Source organism: Hoplias malabaricus, chromosome 6 (assembly GCF_029633855.1).
Source record: "Hoplias malabaricus isolate fHopMal1 chromosome 6, fHopMal1.hap1, whole genome shotgun sequence".
In the NCBI taxonomy this organism is placed as follows: domain Eukaryota; kingdom Metazoa; phylum Chordata; class Actinopteri; order Characiformes; family Erythrinidae; genus Hoplias; species Hoplias malabaricus.
This window is the reverse complement of record NC_089805.1, coordinates 33,252,908-33,266,553: the sequence shown is the minus strand read 5'-3', so window position 1 is coordinate 33,266,553 and position 13,646 is coordinate 33,252,908. Positions and strand designations below refer to the sequence as shown.

Genomic DNA, 13,646 nt, shown 5'->3' with positions numbered 1-13,646 from the left:
TAATTATTATAATTTCATATGATCTATTTTGTCACAGTATGTCGCTATTTTATGGATATATTATGTCATTGCTCGACATAATGCTGCCAAAATCAGAGGGTCAAAAAATTTATTTTCCTCTAGCTGCCAGACAGGCTTTAAATTTAATGTTGAATATCAGTGGGATACCAGAAAACTATACGCTAAATTGTTATCCCATTAAAATATTGCGTTCAACAATGTTCACATTGCCATTGTGACGCTGTGTGTGTGTACGTACGTACATCTCTTTTATCCATTAGTCAGGTCTCGGTGTGTGTTTGTTGATGAAGCGGAGTGAAGATGGCGGCTCTGAGGGGCAGCTCCGTGTGGGAGACGCCGCGAGTTTATAAACATCACGAGCAACAAAACGTCTGCCTCACACGACCCAAGTACAGAGAAGGGAGGAGACCCAAAGCTGTCAAGGTCAGTGGATTCCTTTGTCCGAGCCTCGCAGCGGAATGAGCTCCCTTGTTTTAAACGAATCGTAACACTCACTCCATCAGACAAAAACGAAGAGTTCATTGTGAAATACAGACATTTAATGAATGATATGAAGTCTTGGATTAAACATAGTTGTTTTAGAAATGGCACGAGGAAATGTGCATTCTGTGTCTTTCCGTTTGACAAAAAAAAAAAAAAAAAAAACAGGGCTCCGGCCTGTGTGGCTGTCTTTGTTGTTATGTTTGTCTGATTTGCTTTCAGGGAGCATTCCACAAAGCAGGTTTCTCAGATAACCAGCTAAGCTTAGCCCAAAGTTGAGAGCTAACTTAACCCAACTAACTTAAACCCACAGTCCAATAGGAATAGAGCTGAGGGTGATGCCTATTGGACAGGCATGACTTTGAGTTTAAGTTAATTGGTTAACTGAGAAATCCTTCTTTGTGGACTAGTCCCCAGAGGTCAGCTACATGAAACATGCGCTCCCATGACATTACAGTACACCTTTAAAGAGGAACTTGTGGGTTAATAGGAGCCAGGGATTGTGATGTATACAGCAGAAAGATAATTATGGTTGCACAATGATTTATTTACTATTCAGAACAATTAGGGAAGAAATCTTTAAATTTAATATTAATTTTTTTAAATAGCAAATTAGTGGTGAATTCTGAAAAAAAATGTAAACACCTGCACTTGGTGATAAAGAAATCTCTACTCTCCTCATAAGAGCACATTACACTGGTTTTAGAACTCAGCCTTTAATAGAATTGGGGATATCAGCTCCTATAATTTATACAGTGTTTCACCTTGGAATGTATTAGTTTTTAAACCGGAAAATATCACTCTTGTGAGTAGTGTCACTGCTGTAGGAAATAAGTAACCGTATTTATGACAGATGTTCCACCGATTATGTTTGTGTTTGTCCAAAGAGCCACTTTGTTTAAAAAAATGTATACATTAATTAGTCTGTAAAGTTCTATACATATATAATAATGTTCTGCTTTTTTTAATCTTTAGGTATACACGATTAACCTGGAGTCTCGTTTTCTGCTGGTGCAAGGAGTACCTGCTATTGGGGTGATGCATGAGCTGGTGCAGCTCTTCGCCCTGTATGGAGCTGTGGAAGAGTACAGAGTATTGGATGAATATCCAGCAGAACAATTTACTGAAGTTTATCTCATTAAGTTTCAAAAGCTTACAAGTGCTAGGTGAGAATATGTCCCAGATATCTAGCGATAACTCTTGATTCTGAGTATTACATATGTAATAATGTGTATGTTTTCAGGGCAGCCAAAAGGAATACAGATGAGAAAAGCTTCTATGGTGGGCTACTTCATGTGTGTTATGCTCCTGAATATGAGACTGTGGAAGATACAAGAAAGAAGTTACAGGACAGGAGAAGATACATTAACAGAGCAAATCAAAGATCAGGTATTTAATATTCAGAGTTTTTGTTGTTGCTGATGGTTGTTTTTCACGTGACCAAACATTTGCAAATGGCTTGTACCACAATTTTTGTAGCAAAGGAGGATCGCGACCAGGGACAGCAGTTAGGAACCACAACATCAGCCTCTACAGAGTCACCACCTTCATCACCTGCTGTGTATGAACACAGGACACACCCTCACCAAACTCAAGGACACAGTTCTACTTCCAACACTTATTCTGTTCCATTGTTGCCTTTACCGCCCCAGGAAGAAGCATCTGGGCAGTTTTCTTCATATAGGAACTCACTGGACACTCACAGGATATCGGGAGGAAATGTAGCTACAGAGGATAAAATGGGATCTTTATATAGTTACATTCCTAGCAACTCGGGTGTTTCCAAGCCAGCCTCACACTCACACCAACAGGTATCATCTGGTCACCAAGCAGAAATAACCAGAAAAAATAAACATTCACCAACCACCGTGCCAAGGTTTATACCGAGGACTACACACTTGGAAAACAGAAAAAGGAAAATGGAGGACAGTACAGACTTGTTAGGAATGGCAGACAAAAATGCTCCATTGTTTGGACCCAAATTACCAGAACCACCAAAGATGGATATGGAGGATGATTCATTAAACAAAACTGCAAACATGATCAGGCAAAAGATGACAAAGGTTAGTATATGATCATTTTATTGTTTACAATGATGTAACAAAGTATGGGATATGGTGGTAATGGAATATGAACAGTCTAATCTTTTCCTTTGTTTTTAGGTATCATCTGTTCCATCAGATGGAAAGGCAACTACCACAAAGCCACGGAGAAGAATTTAATCACAGTTATTTTTTTTATTTAGGAATATATGTGTCAGAATGCAATACCTCATTATTTATATACTTGAGCAGCTGTGTAATAAAATATCGTTTTGGTAATTTTGTTATATGAGTAATTCAGTTCTCTGCTGGCTCCTCGAACGCATGTTGTTCAAATGCCAAAATACTCTGCAACACAAAAGAAAAGTAAACAGATTTATTCTAACTACATCTAGACAGAAAAATAAATGCTACAATAAAATGAACAAAAATATATATTGAAATGGTTATTTAAATATTGTGAAATTCAACATCACTGGGAGAAAAATCTACCACTGACATATTTACAATAATATCCCTGTCACACAACCCATAATACTTCAAATATTTTATTTGAATTACCTTTGCATCAGGAAGACAGGTCCCAAAGGCCTCTAATAATAGATTTTCCTCTCTCACAGCCTTCTCAAAATCAGCATATGAAAGCCTGCTGTCATGGTCATAATCCTGAATATGAAAACTGGAATCAATTTGACTGTCTGATATCCCTCATCTTAGTATGCTGGACCATCTCCCTGTTTCCCCTCACCATTTTCTTCAGTGTTATTTCCACAAGGTCCTTAATACCTTCATCTGGGTCCTCCTCTGTTGGCTGTCTGATCAGGCTGTTTTTCAGCATGTGGAACATTTCCTCCCTTGATATGTACCCGTCTCCATTCAGGTCGTACACATCAAAACAGTCTAGCAGAAAAAATCAGAAGCAGCACTTTACAAAAGCAGTGTCCAACAACCTGATCTTAACTTTCAATTTCTCAGTCTAATCGCCATCTTACACTTGATCTTTTCATCCATAGTGCCTCGAAGGAAGACTGCCAGTCCTTCCACCCACTCTTTAACACTTATGTAGCCGTCGTTGTCCTTGTCAAAGGCACGAAACACTATAGGTCAGAAAAATTACTTTCAGAGATGTGTTTTCTTCTATAAGTGTCAAGCATGATATATAGAGCACAGAGTGCTGGATAACTAGAATAAGAGTGATGCTACCTCTGTCCATAATCATATCATCTGTCAGTCCAAATGTGTTGTGCAGGATATTTCGGAATTTGCCTCTGTCTAGGCCAAGCCCCGCTCTTTTGTCAGGCTGCTCCCCCTGCAGTCCATTGAAGAGTCGAATGAGGCACTCTGCCTCGTTTTTATTAACTGTAGAAACATAATTTTTGATTAAATTTATGGAGTTTTGTGTAAATCAGTGCATACCAAAGGCCATATATTTACAAAAATGATCAACTCAGGCAGAAGTAATTTGAATAGAAGTGCTTACTTCCCTACATAACTTGAGCTGAACTACTTTGGGAACTGAAATGTGTTAGGCTCTACTGTTGGCCTCTCGCTAAACATTAATTCTCTTAAATCACAAATGTGTTTAACAGTACATGCTTTACTATTTGAAATACTCAGAAAGCACAAATTCAAATATTTATGAGAGTAGTTATTGCTAGACAATCACTAGATATTTCTCTATTTGAAGGTTTCTTGTGTATAGAAATGTTGAATGTTCTTCATATAAAAGCTTAATATGGATTTGAGGTATATGGTGTGACATTAGATACCTAATCTATTAATAAGTAACTTTTAAGTGTCTATTTCCAGTTTTTAAGGATAACATTATTTGTGTTAAGTGGTTTACCTAAAAATAGCTGAATGAAGCGCCTTTGTTCTAACTTACTGATAAAGGAGAACAGCTCCAGAAGAGCGTACACGTTTAGACAAAGATACCAACTTTGTAGTGTTTCTAAAGGGACATAAAAGCGACTGATCCTTGTAGAAACAAGACTGGAAGTGGGACATCCAGCTGGAGAACAATACCACAGTGCTAGACTCTTTTTATCAAACGGTAAAGCGTGTTTCATTAAGTGGTGCTGCTAAACAGAAAGGAGGTCAGCATTAGTCCGGATACTCACAGTGTTTGGCCTGTTTGGACAATGTTTCAGCCAAGTTCTGAATGATTTTTCTGCTCATGGCCGACATCCCCGACATTCTCTAACGCGCACACAGCGCCGGGCTGTTGACACCGCGTTACTACAGCAACACATGCCGCGGGAGGAGCGATGGAAAAAAAAGAAACTGTCCCAAACAATACCCTACGCCTTTAATGTATTCCTTGAAGTGTGCACATTGATGACGTTTGAAGCAGACGCTTCGCGCACGTTTAGCCGCGTACACCAGTGCTTAAAACTGTGTTGAACTATACACTTCAACAGAAATGTGTAGAAAGTTAAGCTATTTTATTTTAATATCGTATTAATGTGTAGAGGCATTTCTGCGAACAACGAGCCTTTTAATTTATTTTTTAATTATTATTTTTTTAAGCAAAAATGAAAATATTCATGCTTGTCCATATAACCACACCGATATACTGGACAATCTGCTATCTAAATCCATTATGTTTAGGGTGACCAAACGTCCTCTTTTACCCGGAAATGTCTTCTTCTTCAGACTTAAAAAAATGTGCGCGCGGAATTTCACAAACGTCCGGGATTTTTTTTTCTAGAGCTTAGAATTTCGAGAAGCGTTTCGTTCACAAACTAGTCCCGCCCTCCCCTACTCCGATTGGTTCGCTTGAGTGAGAAGGGGCGTGGTGAAGTAGCCTAAAATCTTCTGATTGGACGGTCTGACTGTAGAGCTACCGTTATTGGTCGATAACCTTCTCTGTAAACATTTAATTGGTCAGTCTGCACGTCTGTAGTCCTTGTTTACGTCAGGCAAAGCTCATGTACCCACCCTCATCTGGAGCAGCTATGCCGAAACATAAATGTAAGTTCTCGGATGAATAAAAAAAAATAAATAAAATTCCCATGTTTTCCCATGTGTAGCAAATAAAGGTGTAAAGTACCTAAAAGCACACACAGATTCAGCTAAACATACAAGGAGGGGCGAGAGCTCATCCAAACCCCCCCCCCCTCTCTTTTTCACCATCTCAGATCTGGTCACCCTAATTATGTTTTAATAGAAGATTTACACACACACACACATACATAAAAAACAGATTTATCACTTTATGCAGAAAATCTGAACCATCCAAATGTTTGACAATATTTATTCTCACATCATTAAGATTTTTCAAACACATGCAGCTCTGTTTTGCTGGTTCACATTTAAACCATACATTCCCATTATATCATTGATCAGTAAGTAACTAACAACAGAGCTGCTGTTTGTGGTAGTGGTTATTAGTGTAATAGACTTATCTCAGCCTAGCATTAACATTGATACTCTGTGCCTAATCCACTAACTGTGTCTTATCTTAAGGATTTACAAAGTATTTCTGAGTATATAATTATGATTAATTGCAAGAGAATTAAATGGAAGTACATTGAATATTACTGATTTACCAAGCATTCCCAAGATTCCCACTGATTTACCAAGCATCATTTTGGAAAACAGGACCAGAACAGAGTAATACTTTATTTATGGAACATACTCCTTTTTCTATTACTCAAATGCCTTCTGTTGTTCAACATTAATCAGTACAAGGAATTAGAGGAACTGGGCATTTTTCTTGGTTCCAGCAGGAATTCTTGTGTAGCCTTTTGTGCAGTTGGAGTAAGTTGCATCACAGTTGAAGCCGAATTCACAACAGTGCTTCCCATCCTTACAACACTGTCCCTTTAAAAAAAAATCAAGGAAACAAATATATTACTCTAAACAAAGGGGCTAAACCGAAGGATGTATCATTCTCATAGTAAGGATCTTAATCAACTTACCAGAGGATACGGACAGCATCCCCAGTCGCCAGTTGGTGTCTTGCAGCAGGTGTGTGCAGATGGACAATAGAAGCGGCCATTGCAGCGTATGACTTCATCCTGGACCTCTCTGTCTAAAGCCTGCTTCAGGGGAACCACTGGACTGTTCTCATCCAAGTCACTCACACAGGCTCTGCTCTTCTCATCACAGCGGAACCCATGGGGACAGCAACCTTCCTCACTCAGACAACACTGATCCTAAACACACCAACAGTTTGGGTTATTAAACTGAAAGATTCAGTAAGTAATAAAACCTAATTGTGATAAGTATGGTTCAGTTCAAGTGTTATATGATATTAAGGACCTTTCAATTATGGTATGACACTTCCTTAGAGTAAAGACATTAAAAGCTATTTCCAATATTCATCTAAATGACAAAACTATTAAAGGTGAGTTAAATTTTAACTCATAGATGACAGAATATTTGTATTTAAAGAGTAACATTCCAAAAGAGCAAATGTTAAAAATTTAGTTAAGTATGAATGTAATCAGCTGACATAAGTATTAATAAAGTTCACCACAGTCCAAACATTGCCTTTAAGAGATGATTGAAATATGAAAATGTGATACAATAAATTATCATGGACTCTTCTAACTTTTATAATTGACCTACAAGGCAGCTGGACAAACTAGTGAATATTAACCAAAAATCTGGCAGTTTTCTTGCAGTAACACCCTTGTCTTGGTATGTGACCAGGTCAGTAACTAGAAATTATTTGTTTCTGTTTCTGTTCCCTTTTCTACAGTTCAGTGTGGGTTTCTCAGAGTTCATGCAAGCGCTAGAATTCAGGCAGTCTGTATAATGATAGTTCAGGGGTCCAAGGTGAATGGGAATACTGCATTACTATGGGAGAATTCAGTGAATTACAGAAAAGTAACAAAAAATCAAGTATACAGATAGATTTTACCAGAAAATAAGCCCATACAATGCTATGTAAATAAATCACAGGCAAAACAGCACAATAACAAAACCTATCTAGTAAAGTTGAACACTTATCCAGCCTTTCTTGTTTTGAAGCCCATATATCCTCTAGGAGGAGATTTACACAAGTTAGGTTTAAAGCTTTAATATGTAACAGAGAGAATAAAATAGTTAAGTAAAACAGAAGTAAATCTGATTACAAAGTAAAGTGGTTTTGAAACAGTCACAAGTCAGATGACATTTTGGCAGGTCCTCAAACTGCAGTTCAACTACGCCCTGCTTTTTTATTATTATTATTTTAGGATTTTTCACTCTCATTCATTTATATTATTTGTTTGATTTTGTTACTGTTTTAATATGTTTTCCTAAATCAGACAGTGACAATGTGTTATTTTGTATATTTTGATATGAAGATGTTGAGTATGCCATGTCACATGAATTTACAACCTTAACAGAATCTCCTTCTACTCTACAACATTTCTAATTGAATGGCTGTATCTGAGATGGTCTTTGAGCTAGGTGAACCCATCACATAATGGCAGGTGGGTGAAGGTGGACTATTTGTTGTTATTATTTTTCCTTAGCTTCTGGTAATGGCATAATAAATGTGGGCAAAACTAACTGCATGACTCCTACATGAAAATCATGAGACCAGTGGTATTTCATGGTGCAAAACATCATCATCATCATATGATCATATTTCACCATATTACTTCACTACACTGTATACTTCTGAACATATGCTTTTTGACACTATAAATATATTCCAATGTGGTATGCATATCATTTCCAATAAGGGGAGAGTTTTATTTTTAAAATAGTGTAGTTGCCTAACAACATTTTAAGTTATAATCTCCCCTGATGACTGTGCCTCTAAAGGCAATAACGTTGACTTTGCCTTTGAAGTTACCATCATTATGCTCAGAGGAAAAGTTCCTTCCTGACAGTATATAATCCAATATACAGCTTTAACAGTAAGTTACCTACTTCTTTAATGACTGTCTATTTAATCAGCTCCACTCACCACAAAGGTGCACTTTGTAGCTCTACAAATAGAGACTGCAATTCACCTGTTGCTGTGCATACTTGGTTAGGCCCTTTTCAACCTGTTCTTCAAGGATAATGACCCCCACACTGACATGGGGGTGGCAGGAGTACTGTGTCTGATCTAATTGTACCAGTGCAACAAGCTCAAACACACAGCCACTACATTATTGTCATTGCAGCACTGAGAATAATCCAACACCCAAATACCACCTCCTGTGTACTGGTCCTGTGTGGGTCCTGAACATTTTAGAACAGACTGAAAAGAGGCTAACAAGGTATGCAGAGCAAAATATGGACTACTTTCTATAATTGTAGTACCACAAAGTACACCACAGAGTGAATAAACTGGACAATGAGTGCAGAGACAGGAAGGTGATTTCTGTGTTTTGACTGAATGGAATGTAACTGCATTTATGCTATACGTGCTATGCCATGTACTACATCACACACTGTCCCTGGATGATGATACACCTGTTATGTACCTGCTTATTGAGCGTAGCAGGAATGTGAAGAGCAGGCAGACTCAGAGCTCCACGCAGACATCGGGTAGATGTTATATCACAGTAATAACCATATGGACAGCAATGGAAACCATCAGGACAACACTGACCCTAGAAGAGCCCAAAAATCAATTAATCAATCATAAATCAATCAGTCTTCATATAAATTCCTATTAATTTTGCTACAGTTGCAACAAAACTTTTCAAGCAGAAGGAAAAATATTCTTAACTCGTAATGGGGATTGATGTGACAATATTTATATATAAGTCTTTCTGAAATATTTGTTGGTCCATTCATTGTGAAACCTTAACTTTAGCAAAGGGTAATGTAGTTTAAAAAAAAGAAATGAAGGACAAAACACAAAAAGAATGCAAAATTTTGTCCAGATTTGGGAATTTACATTAGCACCTATAAACTGTGACAAATAAAAACAACGATTAAAGATTATTCATTAATTCATTCCTTGTCTGTAACCGCTTATCCAGTTCAGGGTCGTGGTGGGTCCAGAGCCTACCCTGAATCGTTGGGTGCAAGGCAGGAACACACCCTGGAGGGGGCTTCAGTCCTTCACAGGGCCAATTAAAGAGTAGCCGTTTTAAAATAAATAATCATACAATAAAAATCATAGTCAAACAAAACAGTCACACTCCTGCTGAACTATGCTCACATGCTGATGTGTACTCACTATATTGTAGATGCAACAACTCCAGATGCCCTGAGGGGACCTGCAGCATGTCGTACCATCAGGGCAGGTGTGGTAGCTATCACAATAAACAACAGAGGGGCTCGAAACAGGGTTGGTTTCTTTTTGTTCCTTTGCTGTTTTCTGAGGTGACATTGGAATGCTGTACCATGGCAGCCCCTCCTTCACACAATGCATACTCTTGGTATCACAGACGTAGTCTTGTGGGCAGCAGTGGACCTTGTCCGAACAACAGACAGCCTTCAGGATGACATAAGGCATGTTTAGTATGGTTTCTATTAATGACATGGCAATTTAGGATGCATTTCTGATTTCAAAATTATTTCCAACTCATTTTACAACAACCTTGTTATTGTTGTAATACAAATTGCTTGCAGGAATGAATATTGTTTCCAGGATATTCATGTTCTTGACCTAAGCGTTGTTTGTAGCACCATAGATGAATACATTCTAATTCATAAAAATCTTTCAAATTGTTTTTTAATCCCTATTTCCAACCAGAAACACTATTTCCACCTAAATATTATAATTTAGTATTCATGGAAGATGCAAAGCAAGCTGACAGTTATACCTAAGTTACAGGAATGTCTATTGGAAGATATTGGAAAATATTCCAGCATTTCCTGGGTGTGGTTATATTTCTGAGGTTTTGTTACATAACCACATTTTTCACAGACTTCACAGGAGGGTAGCAAGTATGCGCAGCTATGCTATCACCTCTGTAACTGAGTCCTTAAACTGTGTTTTCTTAAACTGTGTTTTCTTTTCTTGCCATTATTCAATATATGTGGTGTACACTGGAAGGAGAAGTTGTTCTTAAGGTCTGATATGTAATGCAAAGCAGCACAATAAAAAGGAACAGCATTGAGTCCAGATGCACTAGACAAGACCTGTATCATTTATACAGGTGTTACAGTATAGCACAAAATATGTCTAATGATTTAGAGTTTAAAGACCCTCCAAGGTCAAACCTTATTGATCACAAGCCAGTGTTGTGGAATGAGATTAAAGTCAACTTACATTAGGATAGTTGCAGCAGCCATATCCGGTGTCAGTTGGGCAGCAGGTATTGTTGTCGTCACAGTGTTTTCCATCTGGACAGATTACATCACTGGAGACCAGTGCTGCCAGGAGAAGCACCAACACAGCAATCATCTAGATGAGGATGACAAATCATAGCCAAGATTTGCATGTTGTCAGAAGCAACTATAATCATAACAGTCTACACTTTAAAAAGTCTAATCTCTGCCTCAATGGATTCTGCATCAGTGAATTCATCCAATTCCGGATCCAAAAATAGTGGGGGGGGGGGTCTCTCTACAGCACATGATGTTTGTTGTTGCTCACCTCATGACTGCATGTCTGAATTAAGTGCTATTTGTATAGTGTCTATGTATATATGTATATAAAACCCCCCATTTAAATGAAGTTAGGATGTTGTGTAAGCCATAAATAAAACAAAATACGATGATTTGCAAATCCTTTTCCACCTATTTTCAGTTAAATTCACTACAAAGACAAGATATTTAATGTTCAAACAGATAATCTTTATTGATTTTTGCAAATGTTTACACATTTTGAATTTGATGCCTGTAACATATTCTAAAAGAGTTGAGACAGGGGCATGTTTACCACTGTGTTGCATCACCTTTCCTTTTAACAACACTCAAATAAGCGTTTGTGAAATGAGGACACTTATTGTTGAAGGTTTGTGGAATTCTTTCCTATTCTTACTTGATGTAGTACTTCAGTTGCTCAACAGTCCAGGGTTTCTGTTGTCATATTTTGCGCTTCATAATGCGGCACACATTTTCAATGGGAGATAGGTCTGGAGTGCAGCAGGCCAGTCTAGTACCCGTACTCTTTTACTATGAAGCCAAGCTGTTGTAACACGTCCAGAATGTGACTTGGCATTGTCTTGCTGAAATAAGCAGGGCTGTCCCTGAAAAAGACGTTGCTTTGATGGCAGCATATGTTGCTCCAAAACCTTGTATGTACCTTTCAGCATTAACCCTTTGAACCCGAATAACGAAAAACAATGAAAAACACAACTTATATAATCAGCTTTGTAAGTCTTGAATGTCTGAATGCGTCTGTGAGCTCAGTATACCGTTAGAAAGCGCATATCCTACCGTTTCTAAAAATAGCGCTCTCATCGCGGTGCTGTGAAGCCTCTGGGAGTAATCCAGTGTGAAAAACCACCTAAAAATTAAGGCGCTCCTTCAAAATTTTTGTCTTATGTCTTTGTCATGAAAGATTCTAATATAATCAGAAATGAAGACACTGCAAAAGGACAAGAAAGACGGTGTTTACTTTCAGTTTCGTTTTGACTCACATAACGTCAACCCGGCAGAAAAATATGAGTTATCAGCCAAAACATATTCCTATTATTGATTTATAGTTTTTCAAGGTTTTTGTAGGTTTCACATCAAATAATACTGCATTAGATCAACAAATATAAACTAAAAAGCTTAAATAATTATTTATTGTGTGTATTCTAAAAGTATTATTTCATCATTTTTTAAAAATATAATAATAATAATAATAATAATTGTAAATATTATCAGCATCTGAGAAAACTGCCAAAGTACCAAAATGTTTTTTATTTGTTGGGAAATTTTCTATATTTTGCCCTAACCTAAATTCCTGAAAGTCTGGGCCTGCTGTGACTGTCAGAACTTTATCAGTCATACATCCCAGAGCTTAGAATATCAAGAAAAATATGTCCGTCTGATGCTACAAATTTATTTTGTCACAGTAATATGATGTAATAAATTAGCATCAAAAATGCTTATGTTTTCAACTAACAGACACCTCTCACTAACAATATGTGTCAAGATATCCGATGTGGGAATAGGATTTCAAGGCTGTACATTGAGAAATATGAAAGAAAAAAAGCAGGCGCTAGGTAAAATTTTAGTCAAAACATGACAAATTTATAGAAAAATTGATTTATCGGTCAGCATGAAAACCTCAAGTGATTACATATTTGAATAGCAAAGGTTCTTTAGAAAATAAAACAACATATTGAATATGGCTATGTCACATAATTACTGTTTAAATGCAACACACAACAAACAATATCCTGAAGAAGCTAGAGGTGGAGGTGTCCTCAAACATCTGTGACTAGGCACATTAAATGCACATTAAAAACAAGCAAATCACTTGTGTTTTTCAGTTATCTATTCTAATCACATCTACACATTTGCTGCAAGGTCTAAGTTTGACTAAGAACTATAAATGCTTGTAAAAATATTAGAAATCAGACTTGCCTTGCTCTTGTGGTAAATCTCTCTGCTGTCAGTGAGTGTCTGTATCAGTCGAAGCTCCTCGTTTGATTGTGGCAAAGCATGAGCAGTCCAAAGCAGATGTGAACCTCCCTCAGAAATAAAAATGAGGAACTGAGGCTTTCTGCGCTGTCAGGTTTATAGGACCAGTATGTTTTAAAATAAAGAGGAACTGATGACTGCTGTGTACAGCAAACTACCTTTCATTAAGTTCCCCTTATTTAAAATGACATGAACTCCTCTGGCAATGAGAATGCCTTCAACTTCTACAAACACAAGCACCATTGAATCTCTGTAACTGAGTATAAATGTCCTCAGAAACTGACCTGACCTCCCACATCCTGAGACACTTTATAATCATGAGCAGACAACTCTGATAATATTTTTGTGGTGATAAAAAATGATAAGTTGCCATCTTTAGTGGTCAGGTAGAGCTGCTGTTTTTATCCTTCTGGAGAATCTTCCAGTAATTTATGCACCTAGGCAAAAGTCTTAAATGGAATACAAGTGTCCATCAAAAGTTTGCAGTATTTTTTGTCACAACAACTTTAACTATTAACAAATACAGTAGTTGTGTAATATACTAACTTAGTCTTGACAAAGGACACTTATTTGCATAGAGTTCAGAGCAAGCCTGAGCATTAGAAGACCTAGCAAAACTTTGGCAGTTGAGCCCTCACT

At 37.4% G+C, this 13,646-nt stretch overlaps 3 protein-coding genes across 3 annotated transcripts; 1 reads left to right on the top strand and 2 right to left on the bottom strand.

Moving 5' to 3' along the window:
• Nucleotides 1-285: 285 nt before the first annotated feature.
• Nucleotides 286-2,882, top strand: rbm48 (RNA binding motif protein 48). The gene is made up of 5 exons (XM_066675108.1): nucleotides 286-444; nucleotides 1,477-1,667; nucleotides 1,745-1,890; nucleotides 1,981-2,564; nucleotides 2,664-2,882. The coding sequence occupies exons 1-5, from the start codon at nucleotides 322-324 to the stop codon at nucleotides 2,721-2,723; spliced, it is 1,104 nt and encodes a 367-aa protein (XP_066531205.1). The 5' UTR covers nucleotides 286-321; the 3' UTR covers nucleotides 2,724-2,882.
• clxn (calaxin) lies at nucleotides 2,617-4,793 on the bottom strand. Its single transcript, XM_066675109.1, has 6 exons — nucleotides 4,664-4,793; nucleotides 3,747-3,902; nucleotides 3,536-3,640; nucleotides 3,292-3,443; nucleotides 3,105-3,209; nucleotides 2,617-2,891 (listed from the first exon to the last, which is right to left on the bottom strand). The coding sequence occupies exons 1-6, from the start codon at nucleotides 4,737-4,739 to the stop codon at nucleotides 2,841-2,843; spliced, it is 645 nt and encodes a 214-aa protein (XP_066531206.1). The 5' UTR covers nucleotides 4,740-4,793; the 3' UTR covers nucleotides 2,617-2,840.
• Nucleotides 4,794-5,740: 947 nt separating this feature from the next.
• grna.1 (granulin a, tandem duplicate 1) lies at nucleotides 5,741-13,035 on the bottom strand. The gene is made up of 7 exons (XM_066674924.1): nucleotides 12,951-13,035; nucleotides 11,811-11,961; nucleotides 10,699-10,833; nucleotides 9,661-9,918; nucleotides 8,957-9,085; nucleotides 6,467-6,703; nucleotides 5,741-6,368 (listed from the first exon to the last, which is right to left on the bottom strand). The coding sequence occupies exons 2-7, from the start codon at nucleotides 11,832-11,834 to the stop codon at nucleotides 6,240-6,242; spliced, it is 912 nt and encodes a 303-aa protein (XP_066531021.1). The 5' UTR covers nucleotides 11,835-11,961; nucleotides 12,951-13,035; the 3' UTR covers nucleotides 5,741-6,239.
• Nucleotides 13,036-13,646: the final 611 nt, after the last annotated feature.

What these genes read in the sequence shown, in the direction of transcription:
- rbm48 (XM_066675108.1), top strand. Translation starts at nt 322, where the DNA reads ATGGCGGCTCTGAGGGGCAGCTCCGTGTGGGAGACGCCGCGAGTTTAT. An exon ending in GGAGACCCAAAGCTGTCAAG is followed by an intron (nt 445 to 1,476) that starts GTCAGTGGATTC and finishes TTTAATCTTTAG; the next exon opens with GTATACACGATTAACCTGGA. An exon ending in CAAAAGCTTACAAGTGCTAG is followed by an intron (nt 1,668 to 1,744) that starts GTGAGAATATGT and finishes GTATGTTTTCAG; the next exon opens with GGCAGCCAAAAGGAATACAG.
- clxn (XM_066675109.1), bottom strand. Translation starts at nt 4,739, where the DNA reads ATGTCGGGGATGTCGGCCATGAGCAGAAAAATCATTCAGAACTTGGCT. An exon ending in TATGGATGAAAAGATCAAGT is followed by an intron (nt 3,444 to 3,535) that starts GTAAGATGGCGA and finishes TTTTTCTGCTAG; the next exon opens with ACTGTTTTGATGTGTACGAC. An exon ending in CCTGTCTTCCTGATGCAAAG is followed by an intron (nt 2,892 to 3,104) that starts GTAATTCAAATA and finishes TTTGTGTTGCAG; the next exon opens with AGTATTTTGGCATTTGAACA.
- grna.1 (XM_066674924.1), bottom strand. Translation starts at nt 11,834, where the DNA reads ATGAGAGCGCTATTTTTAGAAACG. An exon ending in GTTGTTGCATCTACAATATA is followed by an intron (nt 9,086 to 9,660) that starts GTGAGTACACAT and finishes GGGCTCTTCTAG; the next exon opens with GGTCAGTGTTGTCCTGATGG. An exon ending in GATGCTGTCCGTATCCTCTG is followed by an intron (nt 6,369 to 6,466) that starts GTAAGTTGATTA and finishes TTTTTTTTAAAG; the next exon opens with GGACAGTGTTGTAAGGATGG.